The 17,411-nt window shown below is 38.0% G+C and overlaps 1 protein-coding gene across 1 annotated transcript in view; it reads left to right on the forward strand.

Annotated features, from left to right (window-relative positions):
• Nucleotides 1-17,411, forward strand: part of LOC138268750 (sex hormone-binding globulin-like) — a 69,852-nt gene that overhangs the window by 47,949 nt on the left and 4,492 nt on the right. Inside the window, exon 7 of the mRNA XM_069218738.1 lies at nt 13,537-13,756. Within this exon, the coding sequence (XP_069074839.1) occupies nt 13,537-13,756 (220 nt within the window). The remainder of the gene's footprint in view (nt 1-13,536; nt 13,757-17,411) is intronic.

The following is a 17,411-nucleotide window of genomic DNA, read 5'->3' on the forward strand; positions in this document are numbered from 1 at the left end:
TCCACTTTTTTCTCCTCGCCTTCTTTTCTTTCTCTCTTCTCCCTCCTTTCTTTCTCTTCTCTCCTTTCTTTCTTTTCCTCCTTTCTTGCTCTTCTCTTCTTTCTCCTTTTCTTTCATTTTCTTTCTTTCGCTTCTTATTTCTCTTATTCCCTTTTTCTTTCTTTCTCTCCTTCTTTCTCTTTTTCCCCTTTTATTTTTCACCTTTTCTTTCTCCTTTAGTTTCTCCTTTCCTTTCTTTCTCCTTTTCTCTTTTCTTTCTTTTCTCCTTTTCTTTCCTTCTCCTCCTTTTCTTTCTTTCTTTCTCTTTTCTTTCCCCTTCTTTTGTTCCTCCTTTTCTTTCTTTTTCTCCTCCCTTCTCGTTCTCTTTCTCCATTTCTTCTCTTCTTTCTCCTTTTTTTCTCCTTCTCTCCTCCTTTTCTTCTCTCCTTTTCTTTCTCTTTTCTTTCTCTCTTCTCCTATTCTTTCTTTCTTCTCCCTCTTTTCTTTCTCCTTTTCTTTATCATTCCCTTTTTCTCTTATTTCTTTCTCTCCTTCTTTATCTTTTTTCCCCTTTTATTTTTCTTCTTTTCTTTCCTCTCCTTTTCTTTCTTTCCTCTCCTCCTTTTCTTTCTTTCTCCTCCTTTTCTTTCTCGTTCTTTCTCCATTTCTCCTCCTTCTCTTTTCTTCTTTCTTCTCCTCATTTTCTTTCTTGTTTCTCCTTTTCTTTCTCTTTTCTTCTTTCTCCTCCTTTCCTCGTTCTCTCATTTTCTCTCTTTTCTTTCCCCTTCTTTTGTTTCTCCTTTTTCTTTCTTCTTTCTCTTCTTCCTCGTTCTCTCATTTTTTCTCTCCTTTTATTTCTCCTTTCCCCTTTCCTTTCTCTTTCTCCTCCATTTCTTTCTCTTTCTCTTTCTCTTTTCTTCTTTCTTCTCATTTTCTTTCTTGTTTCTCCTTTTCTTTCTTTCTCCTTTTCTTTCTTCTCATTTTCTTTCTTTCTCTTTTCTTTCCCCTTCTTTTGTTTCTCCTTTTCTTTCTCCTTTTCTCCTTTAATCTTCCTTCTTCTCTTTTTTCTCCATTTCTTCTCTTCTTTCTCCTTCTCTTCTTCTTTCTCCTTCTTTCTCCTTTTCTCTCCTTCTCTTCTTTCTCCTTTCCCCTTTCCTTTTCTCTTCTTTCTCCCCTTCCACTTTTTCCTTTTTTCTCCTCGCCTTCTTTTCTTTCGCTCTTCTTTCTCTCTTCTTTCTCCTTTTCTTTAATTTTCTTTCTTTCGCTTATTTCTCCTTTTCTCTCATTTTCTTTATCATTTCTTTCTTTCTCTTTTTCCCCTTTTATTTTTCTCCTTTTCTTTCTCCTTTCCTTTTCTTTATCTTCTCCTTTAATCTTCCTCCTTTTCTTTCTTCTTTCTCCTCCTTTCTCGTTCTCTCCTTTCTCTTTCTTCTCTTTCTCCTTTTCTCTTCTTCTTTTTCCTTTTCTCTTCTCCTTTTCTCTTTTCTTCTTCCGCCTTTTCTCTTTTCCTTTTCCTCTTTCTCCTTCTTTCTCCCTTCTTTCTTTTCTCTTCTCCTTTCTCTTTTTTCCTCCTTTTCTTTCTTCTCTCGTTCTCTCCTTTTCTTTCTCCTCCTTTTGTTCTCTCGTTCTTTCTCCTTTCCCTTCTTTCTTTCTCCTTTTCTTTCTCTTTCTCCTTCTCTTTTTTCTCCTTCTTTCTCCTTTTCCATTCTCTTTTTTCTCCTTCTTTCTCCTTTTCCATTCTCTTTTTTCTCCTTCTCTAGTTCTTTCTCCTTTTCTCTTTGTTCTCCTTTTCTTCTTTCCTTTTTTTCTCATTTTCTCTTCTCTCTTCTTCTTTCTCCCTTTCTTTCTCCTTTTCTCCTCTTCTTTCTCCCTTTCCTTTCTTCTCTCGTTCTTTCTCCTTTCTCTTCTTTCCCCTTTTATTTTTATTTTTCTCCTTTTATTTCTTTCTTCTTTTCTTCTTTCTCTTCTTTCTTTCTCTTTTTTCTTTCTCCTTTTCTTCTTTCTCCTTTTTCCTTCTTTCTCTTTTTTCCTCCTTTTCATTCTTCTCTCGTTCTCTCCTTTTCTTTCTCTTCCTCCTTTTCTTTTTCCTTTCTCTTTTTTCTCTTCTCCTCTCCCCTTTTCTTTCTCCTCCTTTTATTTCTTCTCTCGTTCTTTCTCCTTTCCCTTCTTTCTTTCTCCTTTTCTCTTCTTTTTCTCATTTTCTTTTCTTTCTCCTCCTTTTCTCTTCTTTCTCTTTTCTTTTCTCCTCTTCTTTCTCCTTTTCCGTTCTCTTTTCTTTCTCCTTCTCTAGTTCTTTCTCCTTTTCTTTCTCCCTTTCTTTCTCCCTTTCTCCTCTTCTTTCTCCCTTTCCTTTCTTTCTCCTCCTTTTCCTTTCTTCTCTCGTTCTTTCTCCTTTCTCTTCTTTCCTCTTATTTTTATTTTTCTCCTTTTCTTTTTTCTCATTTTCTCTTCTCTCTTCTTTCTCCTTTTCTTCTATTTCTCTTCTTTTCTTTTTCCCTTCTTTTCTTCTTCTTCTTTTCTCTTCTCCTTTTTCCTTTTCTTCTTTTTCTTCCTCCTTTTCTCTTCTCATTTTCTCTTTTCTTCTTCTGCCTTTTCTCTTTTCCTCTTTCTCCTTCTTTCTCCCTTCTTCCTTCTCTTCTCCTTTCTCTTTTTTCCTCCTTTTCTTTCTTCTCTCGTTCTCTCCTTTTCTTTCTCTTCCTCCTTTTCCCTTTCTCCTTTCTTCTTTTTCCTTTCTCTTTTTTCTCTTCTCTCCCCTTCTTTTCTTTCTCCTCCTTTTGTTTCTTCTCTCGTTCTTTCTCCTTTTCTTTTCTTTCTTTCTCCTTTTCTCTTCTCTTCTTCCTTCTCTTTTTTCTCCTCTCTTCTTTCTCCTTTTCCATTCTCTTTTCTTTCTCCTTCTCTAGTTCTTTCTCCTTTTCTCATTTTCTCTTCTCCTTTTCTCCTCTTCTTTCTCCCTTTCCTTTCTTCCTTTCCTTTCTTCTCTCGTTCTTTCTCCTTTCTCCTTTTATTTTTATTTTTCTCCTTTCATTTCTCCTTTTCTTTCTTTCTTCTTTTCTTCTTTCTCCCTTTCTTTCTCCTTTTCTCCTTCTTTCTCCCTTTCCTTTCTTCTCTCGTTCTTTCTCCTTCTCTTCTTTCTCCTTTTCCTCTTTTCTCCTCTTCTTTCTCCTTTTTCTTTTCTTTCTCCTCTCTCTTTCTCCTTTTTCTTTTCTTTCTCCTCTCTCTTTCTCCTTTTTCTTCCTCCTTTTCTCTTTTCTCTCCTTTTCTCTTTTCTTCTTCTCCTTTTCTCTTCTCCTTTTTCTCTTTCCTCTTCCTTCTTCTCCTTTCTTTCTTCTTTCTCTTTCTTTCTTTCTCCCCTTTACTTCTCTTTCTTTTTCCTTTTCCTCTCCTGTTTTCTTTCTCCTTTTCTTTCTTTTTCCTTCTCTCCCTTCTTTCTCCTTTCTCATTTCTCCTCCTTTTTTTCTCCTTTCTCGTTTTCTTCTTTCTCTTCTCCTTTCTCTTTTCATTCTCCTTTTCCTTCTTCTTTCTCTTCTCCATTCTTTCTCCTTTTCCTTTCTTTCTTCTCTCGTTCTTTCTTTTTTCTTTCTCCTTTCTTCCTCCTTTTCTCTTTTCTTTCTCCTTTTCCTCTCTTTTCTTTCTCCTTTTCCTTTTCCTTCTCCTCCTTTTCCTTTCTTCTTTTTCATTCTCCTTTTTCTTTCTCCTTTCCCTTTTTCTTTCTCCTTTTCCTTTTTCTTTCTCCTTTCTCCTTTTCTCTCCTCCTTTTCCTTTCTCGTCTCTTCTCTTCTTTCTCTTCTCCTTTTCTTCTTTCCTCTTCCTTCTCCTTTCTTTCTCCTTTCCCTTTCTTTTTTCCTCCTTTTCTTCTCTTGTTCTTTCTTTCTCCTTTTCTCTCCTCCTTTTCTTTTAATTTTCCTTCTCCTTTTCCTTCCTGTTTTTCATTCTCCTTTTCCTTCTTTTCTTTCTCCTCCTTCTCTTTCTCTTTTCTGTTCTTTCTCCTTTTCCTTTCTCTTTCTTCTCTCGTTCTTTCTTTCCCCTTTTCTCTCCTCGTTTTCTTCTTTCTCTTTCTCCTTTTCTTTTTCTTTTTTTCATTCTCCTCTCCCTTTTCTATTCTCCTTTCTTGTTTTCTTCTTTCTCTTCTCTTCTCTTCTTTCTCCTTTTCCTCTATTTCTCTTTTCTTTCTCTTCTTTTCTTTCTCTTCTTTTCTTCTTTTCTTCTCTTCTTCTTCTTTCTCTTTCTCCTCTCTTCTCCTTTTCTCTTCTTCTTTTTCTTTCTCTTTTCTCTTCTTCTTTTTCTTTTTCTTCCTCCTTTTCTCCTTCCGCCTTTTCTCTTTTCCTCTTCCTCCTTTTCCTCTTTCTCCTTCTTTCTCCCTTCTTCCTTTTCTCTTTCTCCTTTTCTCTTCTTCTTCCTTCTCTTTTTTCTCCTCTTCTTTCTCCTTTTCCATTCTCCTTTTCTTGCTCCTTTTCTCTTTGTTCTCCTTTTCTTCTTTTCTTTTTTTCTCTTCTCTTCTTCTTTCTCCCTTTCTTTCTCCCTTTCTCCTCTTCTTTCTTCCTTTCCTCTCTCGTTTTCTCCTTTCTCTTCTTTCCCCTTTTATTTTAATTTTTCTCCTTTTATTTCTCCTTTCATTTTCTCCTTTTCTTTCTCCTTTCTCCTTCTTTCTCTTTTTCTTTCTCCTTTTCTTTCTTTCTTCTTCTTCTTTCTCCTTTTCTTTCTTTCTCCTCTTCTTCTTTTTCCTTCTCCTTTCTCTTTTTTCCTCCTTTTCATTCTTCTCTCGTTCTCTCCTTTTCTTTCTCTTTTCTCTTTTCTTCTTTCTATTTTCTTTTCTTTCTCCTTTTCTTTTCTCTTTTCTTCTTTCTTTCTCCTTTTCTCCTTTCTCCCTTTCCTTTCTTTCTCCTCCTTTTCCTTTCTTCTCTCGTTCTTTTTCCTTTCTCTTCTTTCCTTTTATTTTTATTCTATTTCTCTTCTTTCCTCTTTTATTTTTATTCTATTTCTCTTCTTTTCCTCTTCTTCTTTTCTTTCTCCCTTCTTTTCTTCTCTTCTTCTTTCTCTCTTCTCCTTTTCTCTTCTTCTTTTTCCTTTTCTCTTTTCCTTTTCCTCTTTCTCCTTCTTTCTCCCTTCTTTCTTTTCTCTTCTCCTTTCTCTTTTTTCCTCCTTTTCTTTCTTCTCTCGTTCTCTCCTTTTCTTTCTCTTTCTCCTTTTTCCTTTCTCTTTTTTCTCTTCTCTCCCCTTCTTTTCTTTCTCCTCCTTTTGTTCTCTCGTTCTTTCTCCTTTCCCTTCTTTCTTTCTCCTTTTCTTTTCTTTCTCTTTCTCCTTTTCTCTTCTCTTCTTTCTCCTTTTCCATTCTCTTTTTTCTCCTTCTCTAGTTCTTTCTCCTTGTTCTCCTTTTCTTCTTTTCTTTTTTTCTCATTTTCTCTTCTCTCTTCTTCTTTCTCCCTTTCCTTTCTTCCTTTCCTCTGTCGTTCTTTCTTCTTTCTCTTCTTTCCCCTTTTATTTTTATTTTTCTCCTTTTATTTCTCCTTTCATTTCTCCTTTTCTTTCTTTCTCCTTTCTCTTCTTTCTTTCTCCTTTTCTTTCTTTCTTCTTCTTTCTCTTCCTCCTTTTCTTTTTCCTTTCTCTTTTTTCTCTTCTCCTCTCCCCTTCTTTTCTTTCTCCTCATTTTGTTTCTTCTCTCGTTCTTTCTCCTTTCCCTTCTTTCTTTCTCCTTTTCTTTCTTTTTCTCCTTTTCTCTTTTCTCCCCTTCTTTTCTTTCTTCTTCTCCTTTTCTCTTCTTTCTCTTTTCTTTTCTCCTCTTCTTTCTCCTTTTCCGTTCTCTTTTCTTTCTCCTTCTCTAGTTCTTTCTCCCTTTCTTTCTCCTTTTCTCCTCTTCTTTCTCCCTTTCCTTTCTTTCTCCTCCTTTTCCTTTCTTCTCTCGTTCTTTCTCCTTTCTCTTCTTTCCTCTTATTTTTATTTTTCTCCTTTTCTTTCTTTCTTTTTTCTCCTTTTCTCTTCTCTCTTCTTTCTCCTTTTCTTCTATTTCTCTTCTTTTCTTTTTCCCTCCTTTTCTCTTCTCTCTTCTTTCTCCTTTTCTTCTATTTCTCTTCTTTTCTTTTTCCCTTCTTTTCTTCTCTTCTTCTTCTTTCTCTTTTCTCTTCTCCTTTTTCCTTTTCTTCTTTTTCTTCCTCCTTTTCTCTTCTCCTTTTCTCTTTTCTTCTTCCTCCTTTTCTCTTCTCATTTTCTCTTTTCTTCTTTCTCCTTCTCTTTTCTTCTTCCGCCTCCTTTTCTCTTCTCATTTTCTCTTTTCTTCTTCTGCCTTTTCTCTTTTCCTTTTCCTCTTTCTCCTTCTTTCTCCCTTCTTCCTTCTCTTCTCCTTTCTCTTTTTTCCTCCTTTTCTTTCTTCTCTCGTTCTCTCCTTTTCTTTCTCTTCCTCCTTTTCCCTTTCTCCTTTCTTCTTTTTCCTTTCTCTTTTTTCTCTTCTCTCCCCTTCTTTTCTTTCTCCTCCTTTTGTTTCTTCTCTCGTTCTTTCTCCTTTTCTTTTCTTTCTTTCTCCTTTTCTCTTCTCTTCTTCCTTCTCTTTTTCTCCTCTCTTCTTTCTCCTTTTCCATTCTCTTTTCTTTCTCCTTCTCTAGTTCTTTCTCCTTTTCTCTTTGTTCTCCTTTTCTTCTTTTCTCATTTTCTCTTCTCCTTTTCTCCTCTTCTTTCTCCCTTTCCTTTCTTCCTTTCCTTTCTTCTCTCGTTCTCTCCTTTCTCTTCTTTCCCCTTTTATTTTTATCCTTTCATTTCTCCTTTTCTTTCTTTCTTCTTTTCTTCTTTCTCTTTCTCCTTCTTTCTCTTTTTTTCTTTCTTCTTCTTCTTTCTCCTCTTCTTTTTCCTTCTCCTTTCTCTTTTTTCCTCCTTTTCATTCTTCTCTCGTTCTCTCCTTTCTCTTTTTTCCTCCTTTTCATTCTTCTCTCGTTCTCTCCTTTTCTTTTTCTTTTCTCTTCTCCTCTCCCCTTCTTTTCTTTCTCCTCCTTTTGTTTCTTCTCTCGTTCTTTCTCCTTTCCCTTCTTTCTTTCTCCTTTTCTCTTCTTCTTTCTCTTTTCTTTTCTCCTCTCTTCTTTCTCCTTTTCCGTTCTCTTTTCTTTCTCCTTCTCTAGTTCTTTCTCTTTTCTCTTTTCTTCTTTCTCCCTTTCTTTCTCCTTTTCTCCTTCTTTCTCCCTTTCTCCTTTTCCTTTCCTCCTCCCTTTCCTTTCTTCTCTCGTTCTTTCTCCTTTTCCTCTTTTCTCCTCTTCTTTCTCCTTTTTCTTTTCTTTCTCCTCTCTTTCTCCTTTTTCTTCCTCCTTTTCTCTTTTCTTTCTCCTTTTCTCTTTTCTTCTTCTCCTTTTTCTCTTTCCTCTTCTCCTTTCTTTCTCCTTTCTCTTTCTTTCTTTCTCCCCTTTACTTCTCTTTCTTTTTCCTTCTCCTTTTCCTCTCCTGTTTTCTTTCTCCTTTTCTTTCTTTTTCCTTCTCTCCCTTCTTTCTCCTCTCATTTCTCCTCCTTTTTTTCTCCTTTCTCGTTTTCTTCTTTCTCTTCTCCTTTCTCTTTTCTTTTTCATTCTCCTTTTCCTTCTTCTTTCTCTTCTCCTTTCTTTCTCCTTTTCCTTTCTTTCTTCTCTCGTTCTCTTTTTTCTTTCTCCTTTTCTTTTTTCTTTCTCCTTTCTTCCTCCTTTTCTCTTCTTTTCTTTCTCCTTTTCCTCTCTTTTCTTTCTCCTTTTCCTTTTTCTTTCTCCTTTTCCTTTTTCTTTCTCCTTTTCCTTTCTCCTTTCTCCTTTTCTCTCCTTTTCCTTTCTCGTCTCTTCTCTTCTTTCTCTTCTCCTTTTCTTCTTTCCTCTTCCTTCTCCTTTCTTTCTCCTTTCCCTTTCTTTTTTCCTCCTTTTCTTCTCTCGTTCTTTCTTTCTCCTTTTCTCTCCTCCTTTTCTTTTCTTTTTCCTTCTCCTTTTCCTTCCTGTTTTTCATTCTCCTTTTCCTTCTTTTCTTTCTCCTCCTTCTCTTTCTCTTTTCTGTTCTTTATCCTTTTCCTTTCTCTTTCTTCTCTCGTTCTTTCTTTCCCCTTTTCTCTCCTCGTTTTCTTCTTTCTCTTTCTCCTTTTTCTTTTTTTCATTCTCCTCTCCCTTTTCTATTCTCCTTTCTTGTTTTCTTCTTTCTCTTCTCTTCTCTTCTTTCTCCTTTTCCTCTATTTCTCTTTTCTTTCTTATTCTCCTTTCTTGTTTTCTTCTTTCTCTTCTCTTCTCTTCTTTCTCCTTTTCCTCTATTTCTCTTTTCTTTCTCTTCTTTTCTTTCTCCTTTTCTTCTTTTCTTCTCTTCTTCTTCTTTCTCTTTTCTCCTCTCTTCTCCTTTTCTCTTCTTTTTCTTTCTCTTTTCTCTTCTTCTTTTTCTTCCTCCTTTTCTCCTTCCGCCTTTTCTCTTCTCCTTTTCTCTTTTCCTCTTCCTCCTTTTCCTCTTTCTCCTTCTTTCTCCCTTCTTCCTTTTCTCTTTCTCCTTTTCTCTTCTTCTTCCTTCTCTTTTTTCTCCTCTCTTCTTTCTCCTTTTCCATTCTCCTTTTCTTTCTCCTTTTCCATTCTCCTTTTCTTTCTCCTTTTCTCTTTGTTCTCCTTTTCTTCTTGTCGTTTTTTCTCTTCTCTTCTTCTTTCTCCCTTTCTTTCTCCTTTTCTCCTCTTCTTTCTTCCTTTCCTTTCTTCTCTCGTTTTCTCCTTTCTCTTCTTTCCCCTTTGATTTTAATTTTTCTCCTTTTATTTCTCCTTTCATTTTCTCCTTTTCTCCTTTTCTTTCTTCTTTTCTTCTTTCTCCTTCTTTCTTTCTCTTTTTTTATTTCTCCTTTTCTTTCTTTCTTTCTCCTCTTCTTCTTTTTCCTTCTCCTTTCTCTTTTTTCCTCCTTTTCATTCTTCTCTCGTTCTCTCCTTTTCTTTCTTTCTCCTTTTTCCTTCTCCTTTTCTTTTTCCTTTCTCTTTTTTCTCTTCTCCTCTTCTTTTCTTTCTCCTCCTTTTGTTTCTTCTCTCGTTCTTTCTCCTTTCCCTTCTCTTTTTCTCCTTTTCTCTTTTCTTCTTTCTCCTTTTCTTTCTCCTTCTCCTTTTCTCTTCTTTCTCTTTTCTCCTCTCTTCTTTCTCCTTTTCCGTTCTCTTTTCTTTCTCCTTTTCCGTTCTCTTTTCTTTCTCCTTCTCTAGTTCTTTCTCTTTTCTTCTTTCTCCCTTTCTTTCTCTTTCTCCTTCTTTCTCCCTTTCCTTTCTTTCTCCTTTTCCTTTCCTCCTCCTCCCTTTCCTTTCTTCTCTCGTTCTTTCTCCTTTCCCTTCTTTCTTTCTCCTTTTCTTTTCTTTCTTTTTCTCTTTTTCTCTTTTCTTCTTTCTCCTTCTCTAGTTCTTTCTCTTTTCTTCTTTCTCCCTTTCTTTCTCCTTTTCTCCTTCCTCCTCCCTTTCCTTTCTTCTCTCGTTCTTTCTCCTCTTCTCTTTCTCCTTTTCCTCTTTTCTCCTCCTTTTCTCTTTTCTTCTTCTCCTTTTCTCCTTCCTCCTTTTCTCTTCTCCTCCTTTTCTCTTTCCTCTTCCTTCTTCTCCTCTTCTTTCTCCTTTCTCTTTCTTTCTTTCTCCCCTTTACTTCTTTCTTTTTCCTTCTCCTTTTCCTCTCCTGTTTTCTTTCTCCTTTTCTTTCTTTTTCCTTCTCTCCCTTTTCTTTCTCCTTTCTCATTTTCTTCTTGCTCTTCTCCTTTCTCTTTACTTTTTCATTCTCCTTTTCCTTCTTCTCTTTCTCTTCTCCTTTCTTTCTCCTTTTCCTTTCTCTTTCTTCTCTCGTTCTTTCTTTTTTCTTTCTCCTTTTTTTTTCCTTTCTCCTTTCTTCCTCCTTTTCCTCTCTTTTCTTTCTCCTTTTCCTTCTCCTCCTTTTCCTTTTTCTTTCTCCTTTTCTCTCCTCCTTTTCCTTTCTCGTCTCTTCTCTTCTTTCCTCTTCCTTCTCCTTTCTTTCTCCTTTCCCTTTCTTTTTTCCTCCTTTTCTTCTCTCGTTCTTTCTTTCTCCTTTTCTCTCCTTTTCTTTTTCCTTCTCCTTTTCTTTCTCCTTTTCCTTCCTGTTTTTCATTCTCCTTTTCCTTCTTTTCTTTCTCCTCCTTCTCTTTCTTTTCTTTCTCCTTTTCCTTTCTCTTTCTTCTCTCGTTCTTTCTTTCCCCTTTTCTCTCCTCGTTTTCTTCTTTCTCCTTTTCTTTCTCTTTCTCCTTTTCTTTTTTTCATTCTCCTCTCCTTTCTCCTCTCCCTTTTCTATTCTCCTTTCTTGTTTTCTTTCTCTTCTCTTCTTTCTCTTTCTCCTTTTCCTTCTCTCTTCTTTCTCCTTTTCTTCTATTTCTCTTCTCTTCTTTCTCTTCTTTTCTTTCTCCTTTTCTCTTCTTCTTCTTTCTCTTTTCTCCTCCTTTTCTCTTTTTCTTTTTCTTCCTCCTTTTCTCTTCTCCTTCTCTTTTCTTCTTCCGCCTTTTCTCTTCTCCTTTTTCTCCTTCTTTCTCCCTTCTTCCTTTTCTCTTCTCCTTTCTCTTTTTTCCTCCTTTTCTTTCTCTTCCTCCTTTTCTCTTTCTCCTTTCTTCTTTTTCCTTTGTTTTTTCTCTTCTCCTCTACCCTTCTTTTCTTTCTCCTCCTTTTGTTTCTTCTCTCGTTCTTTCTCCTTTCCCTTCTTTCTTTCTCCTTTTCTTTCTCTTTCTCCTTTTCTCTTCTTCTTCCTTCTCTTTTCTCCTCTCTTCTTTCTCTCCTTTTCCATTCTCTTTTCTTTCTCCTTCTCTAGTTCTTTCCCCTTTTCTCTTTGTTCTCCTTTTCTTCTTTTATTTTTTCTCATTTTCTCTTCTCTCTTCTTCTTTCTCCCTTTCTTTCTCCTCTTCTTTCTCACTTTCCTTTCTTCCTTTCCTTTCTTCTCTCGTTCTTTCTCTTTCCCCTTTTATTTTTATTTTTCTCCTTTTATTTCTCCTTTCATTTCTCCTTTTCTTTCTTTCTTCTCTTCTCTTTCTTCTTCTTTCTTTCTCCTTTTCTTCTTTCTTTCTTCTTCTTCTTCTTCCTTTTCATTCTTCTCTCGTTCTCTCCTTTTCTTTCTCTTCCTCCTTTTCTCTCCTTTCTCCTCTCCCCTTCATTCTTCTCTTGTTCTTTCTCCTTTCCCTTCTTTCTTTTTCTCCTTCTCCTTTTCTCTTCTTTCTTTTCTCTTCTTCTTTCTCCTTTTCCGTTCTTTTCTTTCTCTTTTCTTTTCTCTTCTTTCTCCTTTTCCGTTTTCTTTTCTTTCTCCTTCTCTAGTTCTTTCTCTTTTCTTCTTTCTCCTTTTCTTTTCTTTCTCCTTTTCCCTTCTCTCTTCTTCTTTCTCCCTTTCTTTCTCCTTTTCTCCTCTTCTTTCTCCCTTTCCTTTCCTCCTCCTCCCTTTCCTTTCTTCTCGTTCTTTCTCCTCTTCTCTTCTTTCTCCTTTTCCTCTTTTCTCCTCTTCTTTCTCCTTTTTCTTTTTTCTCCTTTCTCTTTCTCCTTTTTCTTCCTCCTTTTCTCTTTTCTTCTTCTCCTTTTCTCCTTCCTTTTCTCTTCTCCTTTTCTTCTTTCTCCTCCTTTTCTCTTTCCTCTTCCTTCTTCTCCTTTCTTTCTCCTTTCTCTTTCTTTCTTTTTCCTCCTTTTTCCCCTTTACTTCTCTTTCTTTTTCCTTCTCCTTTTCCTCTCTTCTGTTTTCTTTCTCCTTTTCTTTCTTTTTCCTTCTCTCCCTTTTTTCTCCTTTCTCATTTCTCCTCCTTTTTTTTCTCCTTTCTCGTTTTCTTCTTTCTCTTCTCCTTTCTCTTTTCTTTTTCATTCTCCCTTTCCTTCTTCTTTCTCTTCTCCTTTCTTTCTCCTTTTCCTTTCTCTTTTTTCTTTCTCCTTTCTTCCTCCTTTTCTCTTCTTTTCTTCCTCCTTTTCCTCTCTTCTTTCTCCTTTTCCTTTTTTCTCCTTTTCCTTTCTTCTTTTTCATTCTCCTTTTCCTTTCTCCTTTTCTTCTTTCTTTCTCCTTTCTCCTTTTCTCTCCTCCTTTTCCTTTCTCTTCTCTTTCTTCTCCTTTTCTTCTTTCCTCTTCCTTCTCCTTTCTTTCTCCTTTCCCTTTCTTTTTTCCTCCTTTTCTTCTCTCGTTCTTTCTTTCTCCTTTTCTCTCCTCGTTTTCTTCTTTCTATTCTCTTATTTCTCTTTCTCCTTTTCGTTCTTTCTTTCCCCTTTTCTCCTTTTCCTTCTTTTTCATTCTCCTCTCCCTTTTCTATTCTCCTTTCTTATTTTCTTCTTTCTCTTCTCTTCTCTTCTTTCTCCTTTTCTCCTTCTCCTTCTCTTCCTTTCTTCTTCCTCCTTTTCGTCCTTTCTTGTTTTCTTTCTCCTTTCTTCTTTTCTTTCTCCTTTTCTTTTCCTTTTTTCTCCTTTTTCTTTCTCCTTTTCTTTCTTCTTTTCTCTTATTCTTCCTTTATTTGTCTTCTTTTCTACTTTTCTCCAGCACATCCACCCCCCCCTCCGTTGTCCGTGTGCTTTGTCTGAGCCCCTCCCTCTCTTTTCCATTTTAACTCTCAACTTTCCTTTGGTGTTTCCTGCCATCACACCCTCCTGGCATTCCTTACCTCCACTATGCTGCCTCCAGCCTCCCTCTCTGCAGTAAACAAAAAAAGCACTATAACACAGCCAGTGCTGGCTGCTTCATGGTGTTTGTTTCTCAGACCCTCCATTGCCTGACAAGTAGAGCACATGGGACCTAATTATAAAAGTACTAAGGACACGTATCCAAGAGCCCACTGGATAAGTTTGCAAGAACAAAAGGACCTAGGATAGAAGAAAACCTCAGATTAGTATATAAGAGCAGAAGGAACCTGTGTTCAAAATGTACGCGGGACGGACCGATGTATAAAAGAACTTAAGAACAAGGTGCAGGAGCCCAAAGCAGCAGTGCATAAAAGCACAAGGACTAGGGAAGGAGAGAACCTGGGATTAGTGAGATACAGCACAAGAGCCCAGTGCAGTTATGTATGAGGTACCAGAGTGCACGAGCCCATGGGGGGGGGAGTGCATAACAGCACAAGGGCCAAGTATGGGAGAAACTGGGATTAGTTTATGAAGCCATTGTGACCAGTGTACCCGCTATTGCCCACAGGTTGCTGGACACTCAGTTGAATCTGACCAGCAAAACAAATATTTTATTAGTTAAATAATCAATTCCACTGAGAGCAGAAGGCACCAATAACTTGTTAGATCATGCAACTAGAACTAACTGTGCTTTTCTGAATATGTTTCCCACATACCATATTACAGCAATTGAATTAAGTCAAAGACATCGGTAAATGGTCACCTGGAATAACCACCAGGAGTTCCCCAGAAATGCAGACCTGCTAATGATGGTGGCACACAAGGAATACAGAAAAAGGTGCTTTATTCAAATCAGGAAGGGACATTTGAGGCTAAAGGAGCACCACAGTCAGAAAGATTGAGATCACCAATACTGTGTTGTAGATGTGTCCTCCTGGGGTGAATCAATTTAATACAGGAATGTGCTGCGAGTGGTATGGACAAAATAGACTATCAGATGGGGTGGAATGTGGAGTAAAGAAGGACCTCTACTGATTAGAAGGCTCTCCCTTTCTTCCAGGAATACAACCTCCAGGTGGGGAGCTTGATGGAAACCTTTAGCACCGCGAGGATGCCATGCGAAGAAAGCAGATTGGCCTTGGTTGTCACAAAGACGCGCATCACCTTAGGAAGAGGGGACCTCCTCATTGGAGATGCAAACATCTCAGACCACGACTACCAAGAACTCATGGAAGCCTGGCATAACCCACCAGGGCGACTCTTCTTTGGGAGCTTGCCAAGTAAGTTTACACTGACACCAGCAAGGGGAGGAATGAAGGAACTACAAGTAAGGCCAATGCGAAGGACCAAAGAGGCCCCACAATAGAAGACATCAGAGCAGCCATAGACTGCCAGGTTCTATAATGCTACAGAAAGCAGAGAACAGTAATACTACAAAGTACTATAATGCTGCAGAGAGCAGTAATAAACTACCTGGTTCTATAATACTAGAGGCAGCAGAGAGCAGTAATATACTAAAAGGATCTATAATGCTACAGACAGCAACAAGCAATAATATACTCCTAGGTTCTACGATATTTCAGGCAGCAGAGAGCAGTAATACTCTACAAGGTTTTATAATACTACAGACAGCAGTGATAAACTACCTGGTTCTATAATACTACATACAGCAGAGAGCTGTAATATACAACACGGCTTTATAATACTACAGACAGCTGAGAGCATTAATATACTACAAGATTCTATATTGCTACAGACAGTAACACACAGTGGAATAATAATCAATCCTCCAACTGTACAGACAGCAGAAAGCATTTAAATAGTACCAGGCAGCAGAATGGGTGTGTGTGAGTGGGACTCTGGCTGAGCAGAGGTGTAAGGAAGGTTTTTTGAGTCGGATGTGGTTGTTCAGGCATGCTGGGCCAGTGGTGTGCAAGGCTCAAAATAAGTGCTTGAGGAGTTTGACGAGAGCTCGCTTGTGGAAGGAGCCTGTGAAGCCTTCTATATGCGGGGAGATGTACACATTAGGTAGGAGTTGGAAAGTGAGTTTTACGGCTGAATTCTTTATGGTTTGGAGTCATCTGGTTAGTTAAGTGAGGGAGTCTTTGAGTATCGAAGAAAAAGTGGCAGACACGTGGTAAAGATAAAGTGGCCGCATGTGTATGTATACTATCTTGACTATCAGACTTCTAGCTTTGCAGTATTCTTATAAAGGATATCTAGCCTAAGCTTCTCCTACAGGTTCATATCTCTTTCAAGTTCCTGACAAATTACATAAACTTGTCAAATGAACTTTTACTAACACCTTCCCTGGCAGTCACCGGAGGCCTAGGAAGACGTGCATTTAGCTCAATTGTTATGCTAAATCTAACTCCTTCCAGTATGTGAATTAAAGTTCACGGGGTGTCCAAGGATGCCTCGGGCCTATATGCCTCATACTAGGTGAGTGTATTTACCTTTTACATTTAAGAATCACCGGCTGGGGAAGACTGTTCTAAGTTCCTTAAAGAGCACTTCAAAAACTGCTCTAGGTTTGTGGCACAGGATCCTCAGTGACAACGTGGCCTATGTTCCGGCCATCTGTTGTGTGCAGTGCTGTGACGATAATGAACCTCTCATACAGCAAACAGAACATCTTCCTAGTGAAGAAGTGTTCGATGGGAGATGTGTTTCTATGTACAGCGATTGAAAGGTACATACTAGGGTACAACGTAAAGCAACTAGGAAAACATACACCAGACTAGAACACTACAGAGATAAATGTTATATATTACTGCAGAGAGCAGCGGTAGAGTGCTCGGTTTTATATTACTACAGAGATAGTACCAGGCTATGACACTACAGAGTGAAGAGTTCTATATTACTGCAGAGAACAGCAGAGTACAGGTTCTGTCACACTACGGAGATAGTACCAGACTATGACACTACAGAGTGAAGAGTTCTATATTACTGCAGAGAACAACAGCAGAGTGCAGCTTCTGTCACACTACAGAGATAGTACCAGGCTATCACACTACAGAGATAGTATCAGGCTAGAACACTACAGAGACAAATGTTACAGCAGAGAGTAGAGGTAGAGTGCTAGGTTTTATAATACTACAGAGATAGTACCAGGCTAGAACACTACAGAGACAAATGTTATATATTACTGCAGAGGTAAAGTGCTAGATTTTATAATACTACAGAAATAGTACCAGGCTATGACACTACACAGATAGTACCAGGCTAGAACACTACAGAGACAAATGTTACAGCAGAGGTTGAGTGCTAGGTTTTATAACACTACAGAGATAGTACCAGGCTATGACACTACAGAGTGAACAGTTCTATATGACTGCAGAGAACAACGGCAGAGTGCACGTTCTGCCACACTACAGAGATAGTACCAGACTATGACACTACAGAGGTAGTAGCAGGCTATGACACCACCGAGATAGTACCCGGCTAGAACACTACATAGACAAATGTTATATATTACTGCAGAGAGCAGAGGTAGAGTGCTAGGTTTTATAATACTACAGAGATAGTACCAGGCTATGACACTATAGAGATAGTACCAGACTATGACACTACAGAGTGAAGAGTTCTATATTACTGCAGAGAACAATGGCAGAGTGCAGGTTCTGCCACACTACAGAGATAGTACCGGGCTACGACACTACAGATATAATACCAGGCTAGAACACTACAGAGACAAATGTAACTGCAGCGAGCAGAGGTAGAGTGCTGGGTTTTATAATACTACAGAGATAGTACCAGGCTAGAACACTACAGAGTGAACAGTTCTATATGACTGCAGAGAACAATGGAAGAGTGCAGGTTCTGCCACACTACAGAGATAATACCAGGCTAGAAAACTACAGAGACAAATGTTACTGCAGAGAGTAGAGGTAGAATCCTAGGTTTTATTAATACTACAGAGATAGTACCAGAATATGACACTACAGAGTGAAGAGTTCTATTTTACTGCAGAGAACAACTGCAGAGTGCAGCTTCTGTCACACTACAGAGATAGTACCAGGCTACGGCACTACAGAGACAAATGTAACTGCAGCGAGTAGAGGTAGAGTGCTGGGTTTTATAATACTACAGAGATAGTACCAGGCTAGAACACTACAGAGTCAAATGTTATATATTACTGCAGAGAGCAGAGGTAGAGTGCTAGGTTTTAGAATACTACAGAGATAGTACCAGGCTAGGACACTACAGAAATAGTACCAGGGTATGACACCACAGAGATAGTACCAGGCTATGACACCACAGAGATAGTACCAGGCTATGACACTACAGAGATAGTACCAGAGTATGAAACTACAGAGATAGTACCAGAGTATGAAACTACAGAGATAGTACCAGGCTATGACACTACAGAGATAGTACCAGGCTAGAACACTACAGAGAGAAATGTTACTGCAGCGAGTAGAGGTAGAGTGCTGGGTTTTATAATACTACAGAGATAGTACCAGGCTATGACACTACAGAGTGAAGAGTTCTATATTACTGCAGAGAACAACGGCAGAGTGCAGGTTCTCTCACACTACAGAGATAGTACCAGGCTATGACACTATAGAGATAGTACCAGACTATGACACTACAGAGTGAAGAGTTCTATATTACTGCAGAGAACAATGGCAGAGTGCAGGTTCTGCCACACTACAGAGATAGTACCGGGCTACGACACTACAGATATAATACCAGGCTAGAACACTACAGAGACAAATGTAACTGCAGCGAGCAGAGGTAGAGTGCTGGGTTTTATAATACTACAGAGATAGTACCATGCTATGACACTACAGAGTGAACAGTTCTATATGACTGCAGAGATCAACGGCAGAGTGCAGTTTCTGCCACACTACAGAGATAGTACCAGACTATGACACTACAGAGATAGTACCAGACTGTGACACTACAGAGTGAAGAGTTCTGTATTACTGC

Source organism: Pleurodeles waltl, chromosome 12 (genome assembly GCF_031143425.1).
Source record: "Pleurodeles waltl isolate 20211129_DDA chromosome 12, aPleWal1.hap1.20221129, whole genome shotgun sequence".
Lineage (NCBI taxonomy): Eukaryota > Metazoa > Chordata > Amphibia > Caudata > Salamandridae > Pleurodeles > Pleurodeles waltl.